At 36.9% G+C, this 23,768-nt stretch overlaps 1 protein-coding gene across 1 annotated transcript; it reads right to left on the reverse strand.

The window, feature by feature from the left end:
* Positions 1-16,051: 16,051 nt before the first annotated feature.
* On the reverse strand, positions 16,052-22,904 carry LOC145089590 (uncharacterized). The gene is made up of 2 exons (XM_079028012.1): positions 21,747-22,904; positions 16,052-16,276 (listed from the first exon to the last, which is right to left on the reverse strand). The coding sequence occupies exons 1-2, from the start codon at positions 22,902-22,904 to the stop codon at positions 16,052-16,054; spliced, it is 1,383 nt and encodes a 460-aa protein (XP_078884138.1).
* Positions 22,905-23,768: the final 864 nt, after the last annotated feature.

The raw sequence follows: 23,768 nt of genomic DNA on the forward strand, positions 1-23,768 counted from the left end.
AACTGACTAGGGCCTTGCTCTCTGCATCGGAACGAAGTCCGGAACTGACTAGGGCCTTGCCCTCTACATCGGACCGAAGTCCGGAACTAACTAGGGCCTCTCTATCTCTCTCTCTCTCTCTCTCTCTCTCTCTGCATCGGACCGGAGTCCGAATGTGACATCCCCAAAATCTCGGCCAGAAAAGACCGATTTTCATTTATGCTTTTAAATATTTTCAGAGTAAATCCTTTTGATTTGAAAGAGTTGCGGAATTTGTTCCCAAAAACAAAACATGATAAAACAATGTTTACCGAAGCATTTCATAAAAGAAATGTATTTTCATTATAATCAAAACTCGGGGTGTCATGTTCCGATACAGACCAATAAGCATAAACGAATACATACAAGTCATATAACAAATATAAACATATGCAGACTTGTAAACAAAACAACTTGATGGTTCATCCATCTCATGCCCTTCCGCCACTTCCTGTAATACAATTTAAAACTGAGTGGGTCAGGCTTGGGAGCCTGGTGAGCATATAGGGTTTTCAACCCACAATAAATATCATATTTAATTTTCACCAACCAACAATAACCCAATTACCCATTCCCGTTATTCTCACTTTAATGTCCCTAAAACAACTAACATAAGGGACCTAGTCTAAGAATATTTCATCGGGGCGACAACACATGCTTCGGGGGTACCTCAGCAATATAAGTCAAATAAGGCAACCATAAGGGGGATGGAGTACAGCGAATGAACACCCAAGTTCATTAACACCTACAGGTGGCGAACCTGCTAATGTTTCCACAAGACTGTCTAGAATAGCCAGTGGTCGTCATCTAAACTCCGCTAGATGACTCAATCAAACAACAACGAGGCCTCTCATCTGTTTATTACACACCAACTGTCTACCCATGTTCTACCCAACATATTAGTAGATAAAAATATACATTTGTATAAATAGTTTAAAAACCTGTATAGCATGCTTTAATCAACACAAATATCACATAACAGATGAGGCACACACACACATAACACATATCTCATAAAGAAATAAGCAGATCTATAAGATAGAAGAGAGTGAATACTCATTCACACATAACACAACCAAATATATACACATAGCACGTATTTTTATATAAAATACTTCGTATTATTGTATAAGAAGAAATAACTACACACTCACCTGATCAGAAGACGATCGGACAGCACTACGGCTTATAGTAGTATTCCTCAGCAGATCTGGAAGATCTCCTCGAAAATCGAACTTCTCGCGGGCAGAGCTTCGACTCGGGAACCGCACTTTTCGGGATCTTCGGGATCTCGGGACTTGCCTCGGGGCTAGAGTATGATACCGGGACTTCGGGATAGCTTCGGCACGAAAAACGATGCAAAAGACTAGAGAGAAGAGAAGAAAATGAACAAGAAATGAGGCTGTCTTCGGATCCTTTATATAGAGGCTGGACGCCTCAATTACACGGGGCGTACAGCAGTACGCAGCACGTACTGCTCCAATGTTCGTAAGCGCATGCGTCATCCGAAGCCACTTGCTGCAATGTCGACACCCTCGGAGTACGCGGGGCGTACTCGAGTACGCGGCGCGTACCTCGGATCAGATCAATGACTCGTTCGGATAATACCTCCGAATTTTGAATTAAAAATAAATACAAAATGATTAATAAACTTCGGAAATTCATAACTTCTTCATACGAACTCCGTTTTCGACGTTCTTTATATCCACGGAAAGGTGAGACCACGCTCTACGACTTTCGTTTAGACTCCGTCGGCTAATTTTGACTTTATTTTTATTAATTATTTTTAATAGGCCGGGACAGAAACTTTCGTTATAAATTCATAACTTCTTCGTTTGACGTCCGTTCTCGCCTAACTTTTTATCGCTTTGATACCAACAACGAGACCTTCGATCCTCGTTTAGATTGCTTCGGCTAAAAACCGCTCGATCTCAAATCGAGTATTTCGGGCTGTATACCGCTAAGCCAGAACTTCGATAAATCATAACTTCCTCATACGAAGTCAGATTTGGGCGTTCTATATATATTCGGAAACCTCGTTTCAATTACTACAACATTAACCAAAGATATTAAGTTTATTTTACACTTAAATTTTGACGCTTATTTTTATTCTTAATTAATCAAACCACATAATTAAGCAATTAAGCACAAAACACATAATACTCAAATAATACATTATTATTATTTCAAATTGGGTTACAAAGGTTAACCTAGACTATTACATTGCTAAAAGTGGCAAGCCCGGAAACACAGGCGTTACAATTCTCTCCACCTTGGAATGATTCCGTCCCCGGAATCACACATCAACAAAAAAATGCGGATAGCGACTCAACATGTCACTCTCCGTCTCCCAGGTGAGATTCGGCCCATTCGTGTGTTTCCATCGGACAAGCACTAACCCAACCATTTTGCGTCGCAACTTCTTAGTCTTTCGGTCAACAATTGCCTCTGGTTCTTCAATCAACCTTTTGTTCTCATCAATTCTCAATTCAGAAATTGGAATTATATCGGGAACTTCTCCCGTGAACTTCCTCAAATAACACACATGAAAAGTGTTGTGAATTCCATTCAGCTCTTCGGGTAATTCGAGCTTGTAAGCTTGGTTCCCAACCCTCTGAAGAACTTTAAACGGTCCAATAAACCTTGGACTCAACTTTCCCTTTTTTCCAAATCTTGTAAGTCCCTTCCACGGCGAGACTTTAAGCAAAACCGAATCCCCAACCTCAAATGTCATCGGTCTTCGCTTCTTGTCAGCATAGCTCTTTTGACGATCTTGAGCTGCTAACATTCTTTCCCTAATTATTTTCAACTTTTCAGCAGTTTGATGAACCAACTCCGGTCCCATAAACTGCTTTTCCCCAGCCTCAAGCCAACAAGACGGCGTACGACACTTCTGTCCATACAAAGCTTGATAAGGTGCCATCTTAATGCTCGAGTGAAAACTATTATTATAGGAAAATTCTACCAACGGTAAATGTTCATCCCAATTACCTAGGAATTCCAAGGTACATGCTCTCAGCATATCTTCAAGTGTTTGTATTGTTCTTTCACTCTGACCATCAGTCTGCGGATGGTAAGCTGTGCTTAAACATAACTTGGTACCCATTTCCTCTTGTAGACTTTTCCAAAACCTTGAGGTGAAACGGCTATCACGATCCGACACAATCGTTAACGGAACACCGTGAAGCCTCACAATTTCCTTCACGTAAGAATTCGCAAGCTTTTCCATAGACCATTTCTCCCTGACCGCTATGAAATGCGCACTCTTAGTGAATCGATCAACGACCACCCAAATCATGTCGTGACCATTCTTTGTTCTGGGCAGTTTAGTGACAAAATCCATAGCAATGTCTTCCCACTTACCCATAGGCACAGGCAATGGTTCTAAACTCCCGTAAGGTTTCTGATGTTGTGTCTTGACTCTCGCACAAGTCGCACACTCGGCCACATACTTTACAACATCAAGCTTCATCGTCGGCCACTAGTAGTAGGGTTTTAGGTCCCTATACATTTTAGTGCTACCCGGATGAATTGAGTACATGGTTTTGTGAGCTTCTTCCATCAGAAGGTCCCTAATTCCTCCTGACTTAGGTACCCAAATACGATCTTGGAATACCTTCAGTCCATGACCGTTAGTACCAAACACCAACGTTTTACCCAAACGTTCCTCCTTTCGGTCATTTTTCTCAGAAGCTTCCTCTTGAGCTTTCTTTATACTTTCCACAATGGTCGAGACAACTTCAATTCTCAACGCTCTTGGCCTTTTCCTTTCAAGATTGACTTTTCGACTGAGGGCATCAGCAACAACATTAGCTTTACCGGGGTGGTAAAGTATCTCGCAGTCGTAGTCTTTAAGTAATTCTAGCCAGCGTCGTTGCCTCATATTCAATTCCTTCTGATTAAAGAGATATTGGAGACTCTTATGATCAGTGAAAAGTTTGCACTTCGTGCCATAGAGGTAATGCCTCCATATTTTCAGAGCGAAAACTACCGCTGCCAACTCCAAATCATGAGTCGGGTAATTCTTTCCATGCTCTTTCAGCTGTCGAGACGCATATGCTATCACCTTTTCTCTTTGGGTCAAAACACAACCCAATCCAACACCAGACGCATCGCTATAAACGGTGAAGTCTTCAACTCCATCGGGTAGAGAAAGTATCGGTGCCTCGCATAGCTTCTTCTTTAACTTCTCGAATGCTTCTTTATGCTTATCACTCCAAGCATAAGTAGCTCCTTTGTGGGTCAAAGTTGTCAATGGAGTAGCAATCGAAGAAAAGCCTTGGATAAACCTGCGGTAATATCCGGCTAATCCCAAAAAGCTTCGAATCTCCGTGGGACTTTTCGGTTGTTCCCACTTCGTCACAGCTTCGATCTTCGCTGGATCAACCATTATCCCTTCTTGGTTGACCACGTGACCCAAGAATTGGACTTCACGAATCCAAAAATCATATTTGGAGAACTTCGCATAAAGCTTCTCCTTCTTCAAAACTTCTAACACTTCTCGCAAGTGTCTGCCATGCTCCTCCTGGCCTTTCGAGTAAATCAGAATGTCGTCTATGAACACTATCACGGATTTATCAAGGAACGGGTTACAAACCCTATTCATCAAATCCATGAATGCTGCTGGAGCATTGGTTAGTCCAAACGACATAACCAAGAACTCGTAGTGTCCATATCTAGTTCTGAATGCAGTCTTCTCGATATCTTGCTCTCTTACTTTTAGCTGATGATATCCTGACCTAAGATCGATCTTCGAGAAATAGCTCGAACCTTGCAATTGATCAAACAGGTCATCAATCCTCGGCAACGGATATCTATTCTTTATTGTTGCCTTGTTCAGCTCTCTGTAATCAATGCACATTCTCATGCTTCCATCTTTCTTCTTTACAAATAACACCGGAGCTCCCCAGGGCGATGAACTAGGTCTAATGAAACCTTTGTCCAACAACTCTTGAAGTTGCATCATCAGCTCCTTCATCTCCGTCGGTGCTAATCGATAAGGTGCTTTTGCTATTGGTGTGGTTGCTGGTAACAAGTCTATTCTGAACTCCACTTGTCTATCAGGTGGTAATCCAGGAAGATCCTCGGGGAACACTTCCGGAAAATCACACACCACTGGAATGCTCCGCATCACCTTCTTTTCCTTCTTAGCATCAATCACAAATGCTAAATATGATGTACATCCCTTGGTCAAACACTTTCTGGCTTTCATTAGAGAAATGATTCCAGAATTTACTCTGCGTTTGTCCCCATACACCATAAATGAATCCTTCCCAGGCGGGTTTACTTTAACTATCTTCTTCTTGCACAAAATTTCGGCATCATTAGCACTAAGCCAATCCATTCCCAACACGATGTCGAAACCATTTAGTTCGATAGGCAATAATTCCTCGTGAAACTTATTCCCATTCAGATCAATTAAGATGCTTTTCATACGATGGCTAACAGGTACAAACTTGCCACTAGCTACTTCGACTAATAAAGCATCATCTAGTCTATCAATAGGCAAAGCTAGCTTTCTACCAAACTCATGCGAAATAAAGGAGTAGTTGGCTCCAGAATCAAAAAATATATGAGCAGGTAATTCATTTACGAGAAAGGTACCTAAAGCGACATCAGCTTCATCTTTCGCAGCCTCAAGTGTCATCTGGAAGGCTCTCGCCTTCGGCTTTGGTGGAATGTTGGGCCTAGCTGCCTCCTTCTTCTTCGGACAGTCTTTCAAAATGTGCCCCTCTTCATTACACCCAAAACACATCCTTTTGTTGTTCGGACATTCATTGGCAAAATGTCCAACCTTTCCACACTTGTAGCAGGTCACATCCTCGCTACATTTCCCAAAGTGCTTTTTCTTACACTTATCATACCACTTTGCTTCGCCTCCTTTTCCTCCAAACTTTTTCGAATCAGATTTCGAAAATTTGCTCTTCTTACTGGAACCAGATGTTCCTTCAAACTTCCTTTTCTCGCCAACATCAACCTTGTCGGTGGTTCTCCCCTTGATCATGTTCTCCACAGACTTGGTAGCCCAGATAGCTGCCTCTAGAGTAAGTGCCTGACGTACTGGCACCTCGTACTCCCATGGAAGTCCCTTCGCATACCGATCCACCTTTGCCAACTCGTCTGGAACGATACGCAAGGCAAACTCCATCTTATCGGTGAATTTATTGGTGTATTCATCTACTGACATGCTACCCTTCGTCAATGTCAGAAACTTGTTCTCCAACTCCAACAGATTTTGAGCCGAGCAGAACTTGCGCTTAAACTGCACCAAGAACTCTGCCCATGACAATTGCAGTGGCTCATTAGGGCTTAAGGTCTTCCCTAGAGTGTTCCACCAACGAACGGATCCATCTCGGAATTGTCGCACGGCATAGATAGTCTGCAACTTGCCTCTACAGCCACATGTCATAAAGGCTAACTCCATTTCGGAGATCCAATCCATAACCCCAATCGGATCCTCCTTTCCATTGAAAGTCGATGGTTTACAAGTCAAAAAGTCCTTGTACTTGCATCCCATTCCATCGTTTCTTCCTTCATGGTTATCTTGCCTAACTATCGGTGGGTTGGCTTGACCAATAGACCCACTGAAGTTTCCACCTTCCGAGTGCCCTTCATTCAGTTCAGGCTCTTCCACACGAATCGACAGTTCTTCACGATTTTGTTGAAGCAACCGTCTAGTTTCATCCATCTGACGATCCAACATCGTCTGAATCATCAATTGCACACCAGCCATGGTTATTGGCTCTGGTGCTGCTGCTACGACAGGTATTGGCTCAATCACTGGTGGTTGATTCCTGTTTTCGTCAGCATTTCCAACTCCACTTCTTGTTCTCACCATTTTGATCTACACACCGAATAAGGTGAAATTAGATCCTCAATCATGGTAGATAATCAAATCATCCTTATCACTCCGAAACGTTTACATGCTAGTTCTAATATCGTAGACGTACGCTTAGAATCCTACACACATAGGGTTTCTAGATCCGGTCGGCAACAGACCATAGATCCGAACAAATAATATCATATATGGCAACATATAACATTTAGCACATAAAGCATTTTAGGCAACTTTCCTAAAATAAACTAGTGCTCGTGTCTAAATCACAACAGACACACATCTCAAAACTTCACTTAGCATTCTAAGTTTAAGTCTAGAAATCCTACAAATTCCTAGTTCGCTTAAACTAATGCTCTGATACCAACTGTGACATCCCCAAAATCTCGGCCAGAAAAGACCGATTTTCATTTATGCTTTTAAATATTTTCAGAGTAAATCCTTTTGATTTGAAAGAGTTGCGGAATTTGTTCCCAAAAACAAAACATGATAAAACAATGTTTACCGAAGCATTTCATAAAAGAAATGTATTTTCATTATAATCAAAACTCGGGGTGTCATGTTCCGATACAGACCAATAAGCATAAACGAATACATTACAAGTCATATAACAAATATAAACATATGCAGACTTGTAAACAAAACAACTTGATGGTTCATCCATCTCATGCCCTTCCGCCACTTCCTGTAATACAATTTAAAACTGAGTGGGTCAGGCTTGGGAGCCTGGTGAGCATATAGGGTTTTCAACCCACAATAAATATCATATTTAATTTTCACCAACCAACAATAACCCAATTACCCATTCCCGTTATTCTCACTTTAATGTCCCTAAAACAACTAACATAAGGGACCTAGTCTAAGAATATTTCATCGGGGCGACAACACATGCTTCGGGGGTACCTCAGCAATATAAGTCAAATAAGGCAACCATGAGGGGGATGGAGTACAGCGAATGAACACCCAAGTTCATTAACACCTACAGGTGGGGAACCTGCTAATGTTTCCAAAAGACTGTCTAGAATAGCCAGTGGCCGTCATCTAAACTCCGCTAGATGACTCAATCAAACAACAACGAGGCCTCTCATCTGTTTATTACACACCAACTGTCTACCCATGTTCTACCCAACATATTAGTAGATAAAAATATACATTTGTATAAATAGTTTAAAAACCTGTATAGCATGCTTTAATCAACACATATATCACATAACAGATGAGGCACACACACACATAACACATATCTCATAAAGAAATAAGCAGATCTATAAGATAGAAGAGAGTGAATACTCATTCACACATAACACAACCAAATATATACACATAGCACGTATTTTTATATAAAATACTTCGTATTATTGTATAAGAAGAAATAACTACACACTCACCTGATCAGAAGACGATCGGACAGCACTACGGCTTATAGTAGTATTCCTCAGCAGATCTGGAAGATCTCCTCGAAAATCGAACTTCTCGCGGGCAGAGCTTCGACTCGGGAACCGCACTTTTCGGGATCTTCGGGATCTCGGGACTTGCCTCGGGGCTAGAGTATGATACCGGGACTTCGGGATAGCTTCGGCACGAAAAACGATGCAAAAGACTAGAGAGAAGAGAAGAAAATGAACAAGAAATGAGGCTGTCTTCGGATCCTTTATATAGAGGCTGGACGCCTCAATTACACGGGGCGTACAGCAGTACGCAGCACGTACTGCTCCAATGTTCGTAAGCGCATGCGTCATCCGAAGCCACTTGCTGCAATGTCGACACCCTCGGAGTACGCGGGGCGTACTCGAGTACGCGGCGCGTACCTCGGATCAGATCAATGACTCGTTCGGATAATACCTCCGAATTTTGAATTAAAAATAAATACAAAATGATTAATAAACTTCGGAAATTCATAACTTCTTCATACGAACTCCGTTTTCGACGTTCTTTATATCCACGGAAAGGTGAGACCACGCTCTACGACTTTCGTTTAGACTCCGTCGGCTAATTTTGACTTTATTTTTATTAATTATTTTTAATAGGCCGGGACAGAAACTTTCGTTATAAATTCATAACTTCTTCGTTTGACGTCCGTTCTCGCCTAACTTTTTATCGCTTTGATACCAACAACGAGACCTTCGATCCTCGTTTAGATTGCTTCGGCTAAAAACCGCTCGATCTCAAATCGAGTATTTCGGGCTGTATACCGCTAAGCCGGAACTTCGATAAATCATAACTTCCTCATACGAAGTCAGATTTGGGCGTTCTATATATATTCGGAAACCTCGTTTCAATTACTACAACATTAACCAAAGATATTAAGTTTATTTTACACTTAAATTTTGACGCTTATTTTTATTCTTAATTAATCAAACCACATAATTAAGCAATTAAGCACAAAACACATAATACTCAAATAATACATTATTATTATTTCAAATTGGGTTACAAAGGTTAACCTAGACTATTACATTGCTAAAAGTGGCAAGCCCGGAAACACAGGCGTTACTCCGAAACTGACTGATCATAGCATAACATATAACTATAACATATATACTGGATACTGCATCGGACCACAGCCCGGAATACATAACACATAGACATGCATGAATCACAAAGACATCAAGCATACTAAACTACTGCTATCTAAATGGGCCGACATTATGGTCGTAGACTCGTTCCTACTGGAAGGAAACTCACCTCACACTTCTGAAGTCCCGTAGCCATAACCCCACATTGCTGATGTCCCGCAGACTCAACCCCAGCTGCTAGATGACAGATTCCCGAACTGTCAACACCAAAATAACACCCAATTAATAATTAGGTCCCAACACATAACCATAAATACATACTTGGATAATTACTACATTACCCCAAGGTTGGCTTTATTCAAGCCCAAGGCCCAATCCATAGGCCCAAATTCAACTATGAATCAAAGCCCAACATATGGCCCAATATTCCAAATTGGGCCTAAACCTTTATAAGGTCTTACCATAAGGCCTAACCATTTGGTCCAGTCCAATATTCAACATTCTAATGGCCCAATATCATATAATCATAAAGGCCCAATCTATGGCCAAATCTTCCAAATTGGGCCCAACTCCTTATATAGGCCTTACCTCAAAGCCCATTAATTATTCTAATCCATTTGTTTGATCTTGGATGGTCCATTAATAATCCAATCATCAAGGCCCAACTGAAAGGCCCAATAATAAACCCAAGTGAAATTAGGGTTTTCACATAAAATGATGATTAGGGTTAAGTGTTTCTCACTTAACCCATTAAGGACTTAATCCACTAAGGACTTAATCCATTAAGTCCAATATTGCTTAGATTAATTTTTGCCAATGATTATTATTTAATATCTCCAATTATTAAATAATTCCCGTGTGTCCGGATTAATTCCCCAAATTAGGGTTTTATTGACATTATGGTTTTTCCAACCCAAATACTAGCCCATTTATCAATTTGTTAGGCTTTTAGGTCAATTAGGGCTTTATTGGGCCTATTAGGCCCACTAGAATATCATTAAGCCTATTAGTCACATGATTGGGCTTTTAGGTCCATTAAGCTTCAGTGGGTCCATTAGGGCTTACAAGGCCCATTAGGGTTTTGCTTGTAGGGTTTTAACACGTTCAACGAAATGGAAAATTGAAACAAGTCCTTATCCATTGAATTTTTATTTTTTCATGCATGGTGGCTTTTTAGATTATAGAACTTAAGGGTTAATTAGTATTATAATTCTAATGAATCCCTGGTCATATTTGTATTTTGAGAGGTTACTTGATTTTTATCCATCGGTGTATCCAGATTTGGCACAAAAATTACTATGTTGGTTCCATCGTCATCCATCATATGGATTAAAATCTTTGTATACGAATCACTTCCCACTATGTATGTTCGCCTTTATTTTGGTTGTAACTCAACTCATCAAATGTTAGATTCAAGTATTCAACCAAATTTTGGTCCCATACCCTCAAGAATATATATATATATATATATATATATATATATATATATATATATATATATATATCAGTGTTGTAAAAATCGGTTTAGACGACCGATTAATCAGCGAATAAACGCTAAACAGTCTCCGACCATTTATAATTAATGCAACTCAGTCATATCAATTGGCATTGGTCCTAATCGATCAACAAAATTAAAATGACAAAGTTAATATAATGGTCAACAAAAGTATTAAAAAAAGGTCAAAAAATCCATAAAAACTGGAAAAAAAATACAAAAAGACAAAAAGTAAATAAAAAGTTATAGTTCTTACTCCTCATCAAATCTCTTCGTCTCTATTATCTTTCACGGAGTATGCAGTTGTTTCTGACTTCTCTTCATGTCCACATTGACAATAGTTATGGACTTAATGTATGATGATTCGTAAATGTTTAAACACTATATTATGACTTATTTATAAGTTATTTACTTATTTTTTTAGGATGTTGGTAATATTTTTTTTTTAAAAATCGTTTATAATTTATGATCTCCAATTAAACCGCGGTTAATCTTTTGATCCCAATAGAACGACTAGAAAAAAAAATCTTCTTAAATTGTTTAGGATCAGATTTCCGTGTAAATGACCAATCAACCCTTATTAAGTATCACATGCGCTGCAACTTGTATCATCTTCTTTAATAAATGAAGGTTCTTTTCCACTTGTCACACTCTCATTCAATTTGTCAAATGTCATTTTATGGCTATTTTGAATTAATTTTTTTTCCCACATGTCATTTTATGAGTTTTTCTATTTTATTAAATTTCACATAGTATGTTAATGTAATAATTGTAATAAATATGATAATAAATGGATATCAATTTCATAAATAAAACTACCTTTTAATTTCAAAAAATTTAAAATTAAAGCTCATTAGTTTCTTTTATTTATTTAAATTATTTGTTTAAATTTAAAAGATAAAAAACATTTTCATTATAATAACTCATTATTTTTTTATTTTCTTATACATTCAAAGTTTTTAAATATTTTGACATTTATATTTAACCTTTTTTTTAATTAACTCATATATTACATGGGTTTCACAACTAGTTTCAAAATAAATAAAAACGATTCCACTTAACTTTGGCAAACAAATTACCAAAATAAATGTAGTGGTGGTTTCAACTTCAAGGAAGAATGTTGAAGTGGATTTGGTAACCTATAAGATCAATCTTAAAGAGATAATAAAGTAAGATCAATTTGAATTTTAGATTGTTTTTATTACATTAGGCTATGTCCTGTGGTGAGCTATTAATGGGTGGTCGAGTGGTAGATATCTCTTAGAATAAGCTGTGGAAAAGAAGTATTTCTTAGAATAAGGTGATGTTTGTTTTTTATGAGGTAAAATGTTTGCAGTCTGCGGACCATATCTGTAGAGCTTCGCAGTAGAATAGGTGGACCAAACGTTTATAGTCTAAAAAAAAGATTGTTTGATTTTTTAATATATTCATGCTACTAAAATAAACTAAAATCTAAATAAACTGATTTAATTAAACTTCAAAGTGATTTTTTAATATTTTTATGACTTTCTCATAAATAGTTAACAAATCTAGATAAACTTTTATATATTATTGTATAAAAAATGAAAATAAAAATGATACGAATTAACGTATATATTTGATAAAAACCAACAAATTTGGTCATGAAGTTATATTAAACGTTGTAATTAGGAATTAAAGAATTTGATACATAAATTGATGGAAATAAACTTCGATTTTTCAATTAAATCAATTAAAAACGTACCATAAATATTTTCTTAAGAAAATTAACGATACTGTATTAAATAATGTTTTATAAAATTTGGCATAAAAAAATATAACAATATATTATGATTTTTTGTTCATATGTATATAAACAACTTTAACGACCATTATTATAATAAATCTTTATTTATAAATTTGTCAAAAATATCACGTTTGTGTCGTCAAACCTTTTTTTAAGTATTGTAACTTTTTTTCTCAAATTGTTTATCATTAATAAGGTTGGAATAAATATAAATTAAAAAAAACATAAAAAATAAAGATATATTTGTTTTTTTAGGTTATAAGATGTTAGAAAACTCTGGTTTAAATTTGCGCCAAGAAGAGGGTGGACATACATTTTTAGGTTTGCATTCTTCAAAAAAACAAACAGTCTGTGAAGGCTAATGTCTGTGCGTCACAGACAGAAAATGTCAAGAAGATTTTTAGATAAAAAAAAACAAACAACACCTAAGTGGTGAGAAAATGGTGTTAATGTTGCAGTTTATTTTGAGTTATGTTGTTATATGTACACCATATAACTTGAATACTCTATTTCTTATTCTAAGGCTGTCAAGGATCCTATATATATAATTGTTTTGTGTTTTGTAAGATCATCATAGTAATATCCTATTAAAAAAAATTCATCCCTCTTTAAGGTTGAGGTTTTAAATCTTACTAAAAAATATCCAAGAATATCGTATGATTGCAAAATCCAGCGTATATATGATTGTAAAATCCAAGAGTTTATATGATGGAGATCGATTTATCTAAGATCGTAAAATCCTACGAACAAATCACGATTTTAATAATTTTGCTAAATACCATCTTAATTCTTATCTCCTTTGTTTAGTGCTGGGACGATGTCTATTTATTCATTATTTTTCCTGTAATTGCTCGCGTATAAGAACCAATTTTTTCACTGCCATTCTATTAAATAAAAAAGAAAATTTTTAAATAAAAAATGTCTGAAAGTTGAAAAAAAGCATTTCGTTCTTGTCTCATGGGTTTTATGTCGGCTATTTAATGCATCAACCATTCAAGTGTGCTTTATATTAATGGATTCTGAGAGAGGGTCCCTTGAAAAGCTGTTCTTTTGGGACAAAATGTTGTAAATTAGGATAGTGGCATACCCCTCTTTCTTTTTTTGGCGACAATCGTTTAAATTCATTTGTTCTTCCTAGTTAGTTCCTAGTCTCTTAAGTGTAGGGTAACCATGCATGCTTGAAGCACAAAAGTCTTTCGCCTTAAAAGATCATGACCCATATAACACCCCATGTCTTAAAAACTCGAGAAACGAGCTCACACACATGTGTTATATATGAGCTAAACCAAAGTCATGTTGCTCACTTCTAGAGACTTTTCTAAAAGCTCATTATATGTTTAGTTAAAAGAATTTTTAGGAGTAGATTATAATGAGCTAAGGGAAATTTGGGAAAATGTATATATGCTATGACTTTATCTACCTATCTAATAAAAAGCCTCAATCTCTTCCACTGTGTCATTTCAACCTTCGATTTTCAGCAAATGTGAAATTCCTTTTTTGCCCTTTATTTTTATAACAGTATCGATTATATGTCCACCTCATATGATTTGCGTAATTGACCTCCTATTTTAATGGTAATGCATATCATACATTATTCACGTTTGCATGGACTTATTACTTACTATATTCAATCTTCTATTTCTTCCAAGAATTACTCTATGGCTATTATCATTCAACTCGAATCCTTGCATATAAGGAACTGAAAACTGAAAAGCTATAATATCTTTTATTTTAAATTTAAATATAAATTGCATATCAATTTAAATACTTAGGCCCCGTTTGATGGTTTCTGATTGAAAAAGTGCTGACTGAGAAAGGTCTATCTGGGTAAGAAATCCTGACTGGGTAAGAAATCGTATTGTTTGATGTACATCTGACTGAATGTGTTAAGTGATGAAAAATGACCATTTTACTCTGCTGTTATATATTGTGATGGATAAAGTTGATGAATAATTATAAAAACATACTGATTATCATACAAAATGTAAATTGCACATAAGTCATTTAAAAATCTAAATAAAAATTGTCATACAAAATGTAAAGTAAACATAAATCATTTAACATCCAAAATAAAACATAATGAAATTTAAAGTAACATAATAATTTAATGTAAAGTAGATGAGTAGTTGATTTGCAATCTGATCACGCAAAACACGCATATATTGAACGGCTTCTGGACCCCATTATATGCCTTGTATGTTTTCTCTATCAACTCCTATGCCTTGGACGTCAGGAGTAACCATAGTGTTCTCCTCAAAATTTGTAAACAATCCATCTTCTATATTGTATTTCCTTGTAAAATTATGGACCGCGACACAAGCAATAACTATGTCTTTTTGCACTGTAAAAAGGATAAGGAGCCATTTGTTTTAAGATTGGGAATCTCGCCTTCAATACACCATAAAAACGCTCAATAACATTTCTAAGTTGTCCATGAGCATAATTGAACCTTTCTTCTCTAGTTAAAGGTTTATCTCTTCGAAAATCGGCTAACCAATACCTAGTATTGCGGTATGGAGCCATAAACCCGCGAGTGTGTTTATATGCGGCGTCACAAATGTAATATTTTTCTGCAAATTAGTGTGACACATATTATATAAAGAAGATAGATAATAAAAGTTATATAAAAATTACAAACCTGTTGGAGGAAATGGAAATCCAGAAGTCGAATTGAATGTAACATTGTGTAGGGTCTCCGTACATCAAATCTTGCGTATACGCATACCCATTTGAATCATTATCTCTTATTCTATGAATTCGGATTAGTCTACGCCATTTTGACCTCAACCAATAAAACACAAGTAAAAGAAAAGCTACAACTTCACAATCATAAACCATAATTGACCTGTTACAAACAATTATAGATAACATGTTAAAGTAAAATAAAAAAATCATGCACCAAAAAACTAGTAAATAAAAAAAGTCATATTCAATATCCAAAAACATATCATCTAAAGTAACAAAAGTCATGTAACAAAAACTAGTAAACATCTTCCAAAGTAGCATCTAAACATAACATCCAAAAAATTCATCAAACATAGCATCTAAAATCATGCAAATAACAAAAAGTCATGCAACAAAAAACTAGTAAAAATCATCAAAGGTAACCAAACTTCCTACCCGCACCCATCACCCACGACTTACAACTAGTATGCCAAAATCGTAACCAAACTTTCCTAATATCAGCACTTTCCAAATAGCAAAAGAGTGGTCTTGTGTCTTTCATCTTCTTCTCCCCATTCCATTTTGTTTAATTCCTCCATACATGTGTCAACATCCTTATCCATTTCACTTTTTTCAATTATTTTATTTTTTTCCACTAACGACCTTGCAAGCTTGACAATCTCCTCTTTAACTTTCTAATGCCCTTGCATCTTTTTTTTTCCACCAACTCTTTTGTTTCCACCAACTTCCATATTTTTTTAACGCCCCGAAGATTCTTCACTTGCACCTACGTGTCGTGTTGAGGTTTCCATTGGAACGTCATCATCAAAATCATGGGCACTAAACTCTTTTACAGGACGAGGGAGTGTAGAAGATGGCCCCCAACTTTGAAAGCTGGTTGAGGTCGATCCTTCAAATAGTTTGGTGCAAAGATCAGGGAACAACAGGGGTTTAGTTTTCAATAACAACACGAACTTGTTCAACTGCTTACAATTTTTATAAATATTAGTATTTGTTATAAGAATAATCATACTAGTATTTGTTATAAAAATATTACATTCCCTTCTTCCTTCCATTGTTCATCGGTTAGATTAAATTTATTTTTTATATGATCATATATATTGTCGGTTTTGTTTTTCAGTTTCACCAAAGCAACATACTTTGATTTGTAGTAGTCAAAGTGGGTTCTCATTTGCTTATAATCAACCTCTTACCGTGTTCGTTTATCAATTTTTGTCACAACTAGCAATTCTAAGGTTTTTGTAAACATTAACAAGAGTAACATTTGTAACTAAAACTTGAAAGTATGCATGATGGTTTTTCGATAACAACAAAATTCCATCAAACACTCTATACAAACACTTCAAATGGTCAACAAAAGATTGGAAACCCTAAAAATCCTGGGTTAAGTCCATTCTGGACTAGGATTTCCTTATTGAGCCTAATGGACCAATAAGCTTCCAATTTGACTATTTTGGGCTTAGGACCCTTAAATGGGCCCTAATTGGACCCACTTTCATAAAACTTAACATTTTGTGCCATAATGAATCCAAAATGAATTGATTTACCTAAATGGGCCTTATTGGGCCATAACAAATCCAATAAGCCCGAAAGGGACACAAAACTCATTCTTTTATGAAAATTGGGCCGTAAAGTACCCTAAAGGCCCAATGGGCCGAAAACTTCTTTATAGACATAATAATTTTGAACCAAGATAAGAAGTGGGCCAAATCAAATTACCTCCTTCCTCCTATCCCAAATATCGGCCCAAGTATTAAAAAAAGGGGGGGGGGGGAATATTATTGGGAGAGTTGACTTTGGGAGGTGCCATCTCCATATTACCCTTCATATCCCCATGCATGGACCAACATACATCCATAATGGTCATTTCACTTCTCTCTTTCCCCTCTCTTCGTATCTTCGGCCGAGAGGAACACACACACACATTACACAAATTCTCTCCATTACTCTCAAAGATCATCCTCCTTCCTTCAAATAAATCTCGAAAATTTAGCTTGGATTCAAGGATCTTCATCAAGTGTTGCCAATCTTTGGTAAGTGCTATCAAACACAAACATCTTCTTCCATTACAACATCTAGAACTCTTTCTTACAAAGCTTTATTCCATGAACACCTTAAAAGCTTCTTAAGTTCGAAATCAACTAAAGGAGGCTTGCTAGGACCAAAAATCTTCTTCGTATCTTCTTCAAAACCGAAAAAACTAATCAAGGTGAGTTCATACCCCCCCCCCCTTGTTTTTGGTTTTTACTAGTTTTTGGGAGGAGCATACAAGTATTATGTGATGATCTATGTGTATTTGCATGCTATAAGTGATTTCTTTAGTTTTTGGTTGTGGCAATATGTAATATTTGGTATATTTCAAGATCTATAGCAAAAGGGTGAAAGAATCATAAACAAAAACATAATAAACAACATTCATCATAGATCTAAGGGTCCTTAAGTTTAAAAAGTGAAAAACAAAACAAAAGAACCTTACAAGTGTCATTTTTGCAAAAATAACAAAGATTGGGTGTAAATTGTAAATTGTCGGTTTTATGAGGGTTATAAGTTGTTTATTTGTATAAAATCTTATTTTTATGAAAATAATACTTTTCAAAGGGTCAAAAACATAAATTTTAGCTTAATGGGCTTAAAATTGGGCCTAACGAGTTTTGGGCCCAAGGTTGCGAAAAAAAGAGGTTTTTGAGGGGCTGAATTGGAAAACTCAACAAACTATGAGTCTAAAATGTAAATAAACTTTTTCAGGGGTTAAAAATGAGTTTCTTACCAAATTTGGACTAAAAATGCAAAGTTTTTTATTTTGGGGTCAAAATTGTAAAACTTACGAAAATTGGGCTAAAATGTAAAAATTTTACAAATAAAGGTTGGAAATGACAAATCAATAGTTTTGGACTAAAATTACTATTCAAATAAAGTTCAGGTGGAAAATGTCAAAAAAAATGGTTTAAGGACCAAAAATTTAGATTTTCATAAAAAGGGACTAAAAGTACCATTTTTATATAAAAGGGTCCACAATGGTCAATCTATATGTTTTTGGGCTAAATAAACAATTATAAACTTTTTCAGGGCTTAAAAATGAGTTTATTACCAAATTTGGACCAAAAATGCAAAGTTTTTGATTTTGAGGTCAAAATTGTAAAACTTATGGAAATCGGGCTAAAAATGTAAACTTTTTACAAATAAAGGCTAGAAATGACAAATGCAATAGTTTTGGACTAAAATTACTATTCAAATAAAGTTTGGGTGGAAAATGTAAAAAAAAATGGTTTGAAGACCAAAAATGTAGATTTTCATAAAAAGGGACTAAAAGTGCCGTTTTATAGAAAAGGGGCCACAATGATCAATCTATATGTTTTTGGGCCAAATAAACAATTATAAATGTTTGGGTTAAAAATATCAAGTTTATAACGCATGATTATATATATATATATATATATATATATATATATATATATATATATATATATATATATATATATATATATATATATATATATATATAAAGCTTCGTTATAATTTGAACGTTAAGTTATTCTTTTAAACATAGTGAAATAAACATTTAGTAGACAACAAAATACCAACAATATGAACTTAAACTCGATAAAGCATAAACGATTCAATGGTTGGGCTCAAATACCTTCAATTTGTGTTATTGGGCCTTTGTGGCCCAATATCATGATTATTGGGTCCAACATAAATACATATGTTTATTGGATCTCAGGTGACCCAATTTCATGCCTAACGGACCCTCAATGGCTTTTACATGCTATTGGGCCGTAGTGGCCCATTTGCATTGCTAGTAAAGTCCAAATCAATCATATTCGTGATGGGCTAACGTGTCCGTCGCATACTCGACAGTCTATAATAACATACGTGATTAGTGGTCCCCCTTAGTCCTCTTCTCTTCGTCTGTTAGGCTTACCTTTTATTCAAGTAAACATAAATCAGGTTGTTAAACAATGTTATTTAATTTCAAGTGGATTTAATGAGAAATAACGGGTGACACTAATAAGTGTCGGTCGTAATCTGTAGTTATAACCAGAGTCTTCTGGAGGAAGAGCGAGAGTTTGTGTATAGATCTATACGGGGGTGACTCCCCTACACCTAAGTTGATCGCTACAGTTAGGCTCGGTAAGTCTAGGATGACAAAAAAATCTTGATCAATATCGGCATTTGGAAAAATGCCAAGACAGGCGAATTAGTCATTATTATACATGGTTATAACGACTCACATAGATATCCAATACCATCTAAGTAATCAAGGTAAATCATATTCATTCATTGTGACGATACAATAATACAAAGCGATCATACTATCTTATCGGAAAACATTGGGTTTTCCGGGGAAAGAACATTATTTACTTTTACTTTCAATAACTATAATACAAGAAATTATTATGAGAAACATATCATTTTTACACGTTTTGAAATCATTTACGCATATACCTATGGATCATCACACCTATTGCATAAACAATTGTCGTTTCAGAAAATATCGGATTTTCTGGGTTTTACCAACGATACAAACTAATTTTATATCAAACTTACTTATGAACTCACCAACATTATATATGTTGAAGTTTTCAAAACAACTTGTATTCTCAGGTAACAGATAAGCTGAAGAAAGTTACCAAGTGTGTTAGGATGTTATGTTTTGTGACTCTCAAACAATTTATGTGTAAGTCCCAATCATATAGATCCAAATCAGTGATCAATTTAAATGCAAGTTCAAATAGAGTATAGAATGAGTAGAAGAAGAATTGATTCAAGCATGCACACATCTATAACGCATAAATGTCAAGTACACCTTGGGAAACACACAGTTACGTCACCCTTACACAGACACATACACTTACTATTTATACCAACACACAACAACACACAAATGTACAGTTGCACACATACGTGTACGGCCATACACGAGGTGTACGGTCGTACATACGTGTGCGGCCGTACACATCCACAGTCAACATACACCCACCAAAACCCTCTAAACCCCTACCAAGATCTGTACATCACAATGCCTAGCCCAAACCACTAAATCATAGCCCATTAATCTCCCCCTAAATTTGTGCATGGGTGAGAATGAAAAAAATAATGCGCAAATTTAAACTAACCTAAAACAAAACTTAGTCCTCAAAACGTATCATTTTCAAAAAGGTCACAAGCACATCGAATCGAACTTTGTTAAACAGCTTTGTGAACAAATTCGCCACATTATTTTCAGTGGGAACCTGTTCTAGCCGAATGAGCGAGCACTCATAACAATCTCTGGTAAAATGAACTTTGATAAAAATAAACTTTGATGTCGATGTGCTTGGTTTTTGAGTACTGGACCGGATTTTTAGCAATTTGGATCACAGCTTCATTATCACAGAAGATAGGGGTTTCTTGAAAATTCAAACCGTAATCCAACAGTTGATGTTGGATCCATTTGACTTGAGAGCAACAAGTAGACGCAGCCACGTATTCCGTTTCTGCTATTGAGATTGAGACAGTGTTCTGTTTCTTGCACTGCCAGGACACCGGCCGATCACCTAGAAATTGACATCCGCCTGAAGTCGATTTCCTGTCAAGCTCGCAGCCTCCATAATTTCTGTCAGCAAAAGCATACAGATCAAATTCAAAAATTTTCGGATACCAAAGACCCAGTTTTGGGATGCCTTTGAGGTACTGAAAAATTCTTTTGATAGCAATAAGATGAGAGAGTTTAGGATTAGCTTGATAACACGCGCATTGACAAACCGCAAACATAATGTCTGGGCGACTTGCAGTTAGATACATTAGCGAACCGATCATCGATCTATAGTATGTTTGATCTATGGATTCGCCTTCAATATCAAAAGTCAGCAGGGGTCTCTCCGTCGTAGGTGTCAAGGCAGGTTTGGCGTCTCTAAACCCGAATTTCTCAAGCATATCATCTACATATTTGGCTTGATGAAGCAGGATTCTGGATGAACGATGTTGGACCTGAAGCCCCAAAAACATGGTCATTTCACCCAACGAACTCATCTCGAACCTTTTTTTCATAACGTCCTCGAACTCCTTGCATAGTTGTGGACTCCTTGACCCGCAAATGATGTCGTCTACATAGATTTGTACAAGAATCTGATCTGCACCGACATACTTTATGAATAGGGTCTGATCGATAGTACCGCATGAGTAGCCATGATTGAGCAAGTGTTGTGTGAGAGAAGCATACCAGGCTCTAGGATCTTGATGTATCCCATACAGATCCTTGTCTAACTTGTAGACATAGTTGGGAAATTTCGAGTTGACAAAACCAGGAGGTTGATCAACAGAGATCTCTTCCTTCACCTTGCCATACAAGAAAGCTGTCTTGACGTCCATCTGATAGACAGTGAAGTTCATGTAAGAGGCATAAGCTAGGAAGATACGAATAGCCTCCAAGCGTGCCACCGGAGCATATACTTTTCTATAATCAGGACCCTCTATCTGTCTGAACCCACGGACAACCAATCTCGCCTTATTTTGGACAATTACACCTGAATCGTCTTGCTTATTCCGAAATACCCATGTTGTGTCGAGAGACTTCTTGCCTTTAGGCAATTCCACTAACGTCCAAACCCCAACCTTTTCAAACTGATTCAGCTCGTCATGCATTACATCCACCCAGCGGGGCTCATTAAAAGTCATTTCTACGTTCTTGGGCTCTATTTGAGAGATAAAACAAGAATAGAGACATGTGTTGACGTCTCCACTCTGGCTTCTAGCTTTAACACCGTCGCCCAGCTGGCCAATGACATTCTCGATCGGATGATCGCGTTGTATACGAGAGGGTATTTCTTGATTGATGTCATTGAGTGAAACAGGAAGATTATGAATATTAATAGCTCCTTCATTTGCTGAAGAATCCGCGGAAGATGAAACAAATTTGTTTGGTGGATTTGCTACAAACTCATCAGCGATTTGTTCGGGAAAGAGAAGTTCCATCAGATTTTGAGTGACAGCAGAAGCATCTTGGTTCATGAACTCTCTTTCAACTGGAGTTAGAGGAGTAGCATCAGCATCTGGAGTAGATTGTTGTGTTGAGGACTCTAGAAAAGTGATTGGAATAGATGACTCCACCGGAGGATCAGTAGCAGACACCAATGGCGGTCTGTAAACAACCTCTTCATCGTCGTCTTCAATGATATTCTTCGAGCTAGAGGTAGACCCAGCTTGGTTATCAGACAACACACTAAAAGATTTGAATAGAGATGTGTAGTCAAACAGCCAATTAGGACCCACCCTAGCGTTCGTTTCATTCTCTTCCAGCCAACGTACATCAAAAGATTCCACGATTTGCTTCGTTTTCTTCTTGTATACCATGTAAGTAGTACGAGCAGCATATCTGACGAAATAGCAGTCATCAGCTTTTGCATTGAACCTTGGGTTGGACTCTAAGTGAAGGAGGGTGCAAGGGCAACCAAATACTCTGAAATGGCTGATAGATGACTTGTGTCCATATAGAATCTCATATGGAGTTTTCATCTGGTCTTTTTTTATCAGGGCACGATTTTGAACGTAGCAAGTAGTGTTGATCACCTCTGCCCAAAAGAAAACTGGAAGTTTAGAATCACATAGCATCGTCCTTGATGCGTCTTGTAACGTTCGATTCCTCCGCTCAGCAACACCATTTTGTTGTGGTGTTCAAACATAACTAAACTGGCGCACAATACCCTTCTCAGCACAAAAATGATCAAGAACAACATTCTTGAATTCTGTTCCATTGTCTGTGCGTAGCGCTTTCACTCGGTGGTTGGTATGGTTCTCGGTCATTACAATGAACTTCTTGATAAGGTCAGTGATCACGGCTTTGTTGGATAGAAAGAAGACCCACGTGAAGCGAGAGAAGTCATCTATCACAACAAGACAATACGAATTTCGGTTGATGCTGAGAACGTTAATCGGACCAAACAAATCCATGTGCAACAATTGAAGCACCTGACTGATGGAGTTGACCTGCTTGGCCAAATGTGGCTTTCGATGATGTTTTCCTTGAGCACATGACACACATTTTTCAAAAGTGATGAAGTCTCTGACGGGTAAACCACGGATCATTTCGTTTTTGGCAAGACGGTTCAGATTCTTTGCATTTGCATGGCCAAGTCGACGATGCCACAGCATAACGTTTTGTTCTAAGACTTTTGAAAAGAGACAAGTGACTTCATCGGGTATGTTGTTTTTCATGTCAATGATGTAGGCATTCCCATCCCACTTTGATTTGACGAGAATTCACTCCTCTGGGATGACAATGCCAGGCTTTAAGATTAGACATTCCTTATCGGTGAAGTGTGTCGAATAACCCTTGTCGCAAATCTGGGATACACTTAACAGGTTGTGCTTTAACTCGGGAGCATAATTTACGTTCTCAAAACTAAGCACTCTGTTGGTCACCGTTCCTTTTTGCGTGATTTTTCCGCCCTCTCCGCTCGCGAAGGAGACATATCC

The sequence above is a fragment of the Lactuca serriola genome, chromosome 2, assembly GCF_051521515.1.
Source record: "Lactuca serriola cultivar US96UC23 chromosome 2, Lser_US96UC23_V15, whole genome shotgun sequence".
NCBI classification, from domain to species: Eukaryota; Viridiplantae; Streptophyta; class Magnoliopsida; order Asterales; family Asteraceae; genus Lactuca; species Lactuca serriola.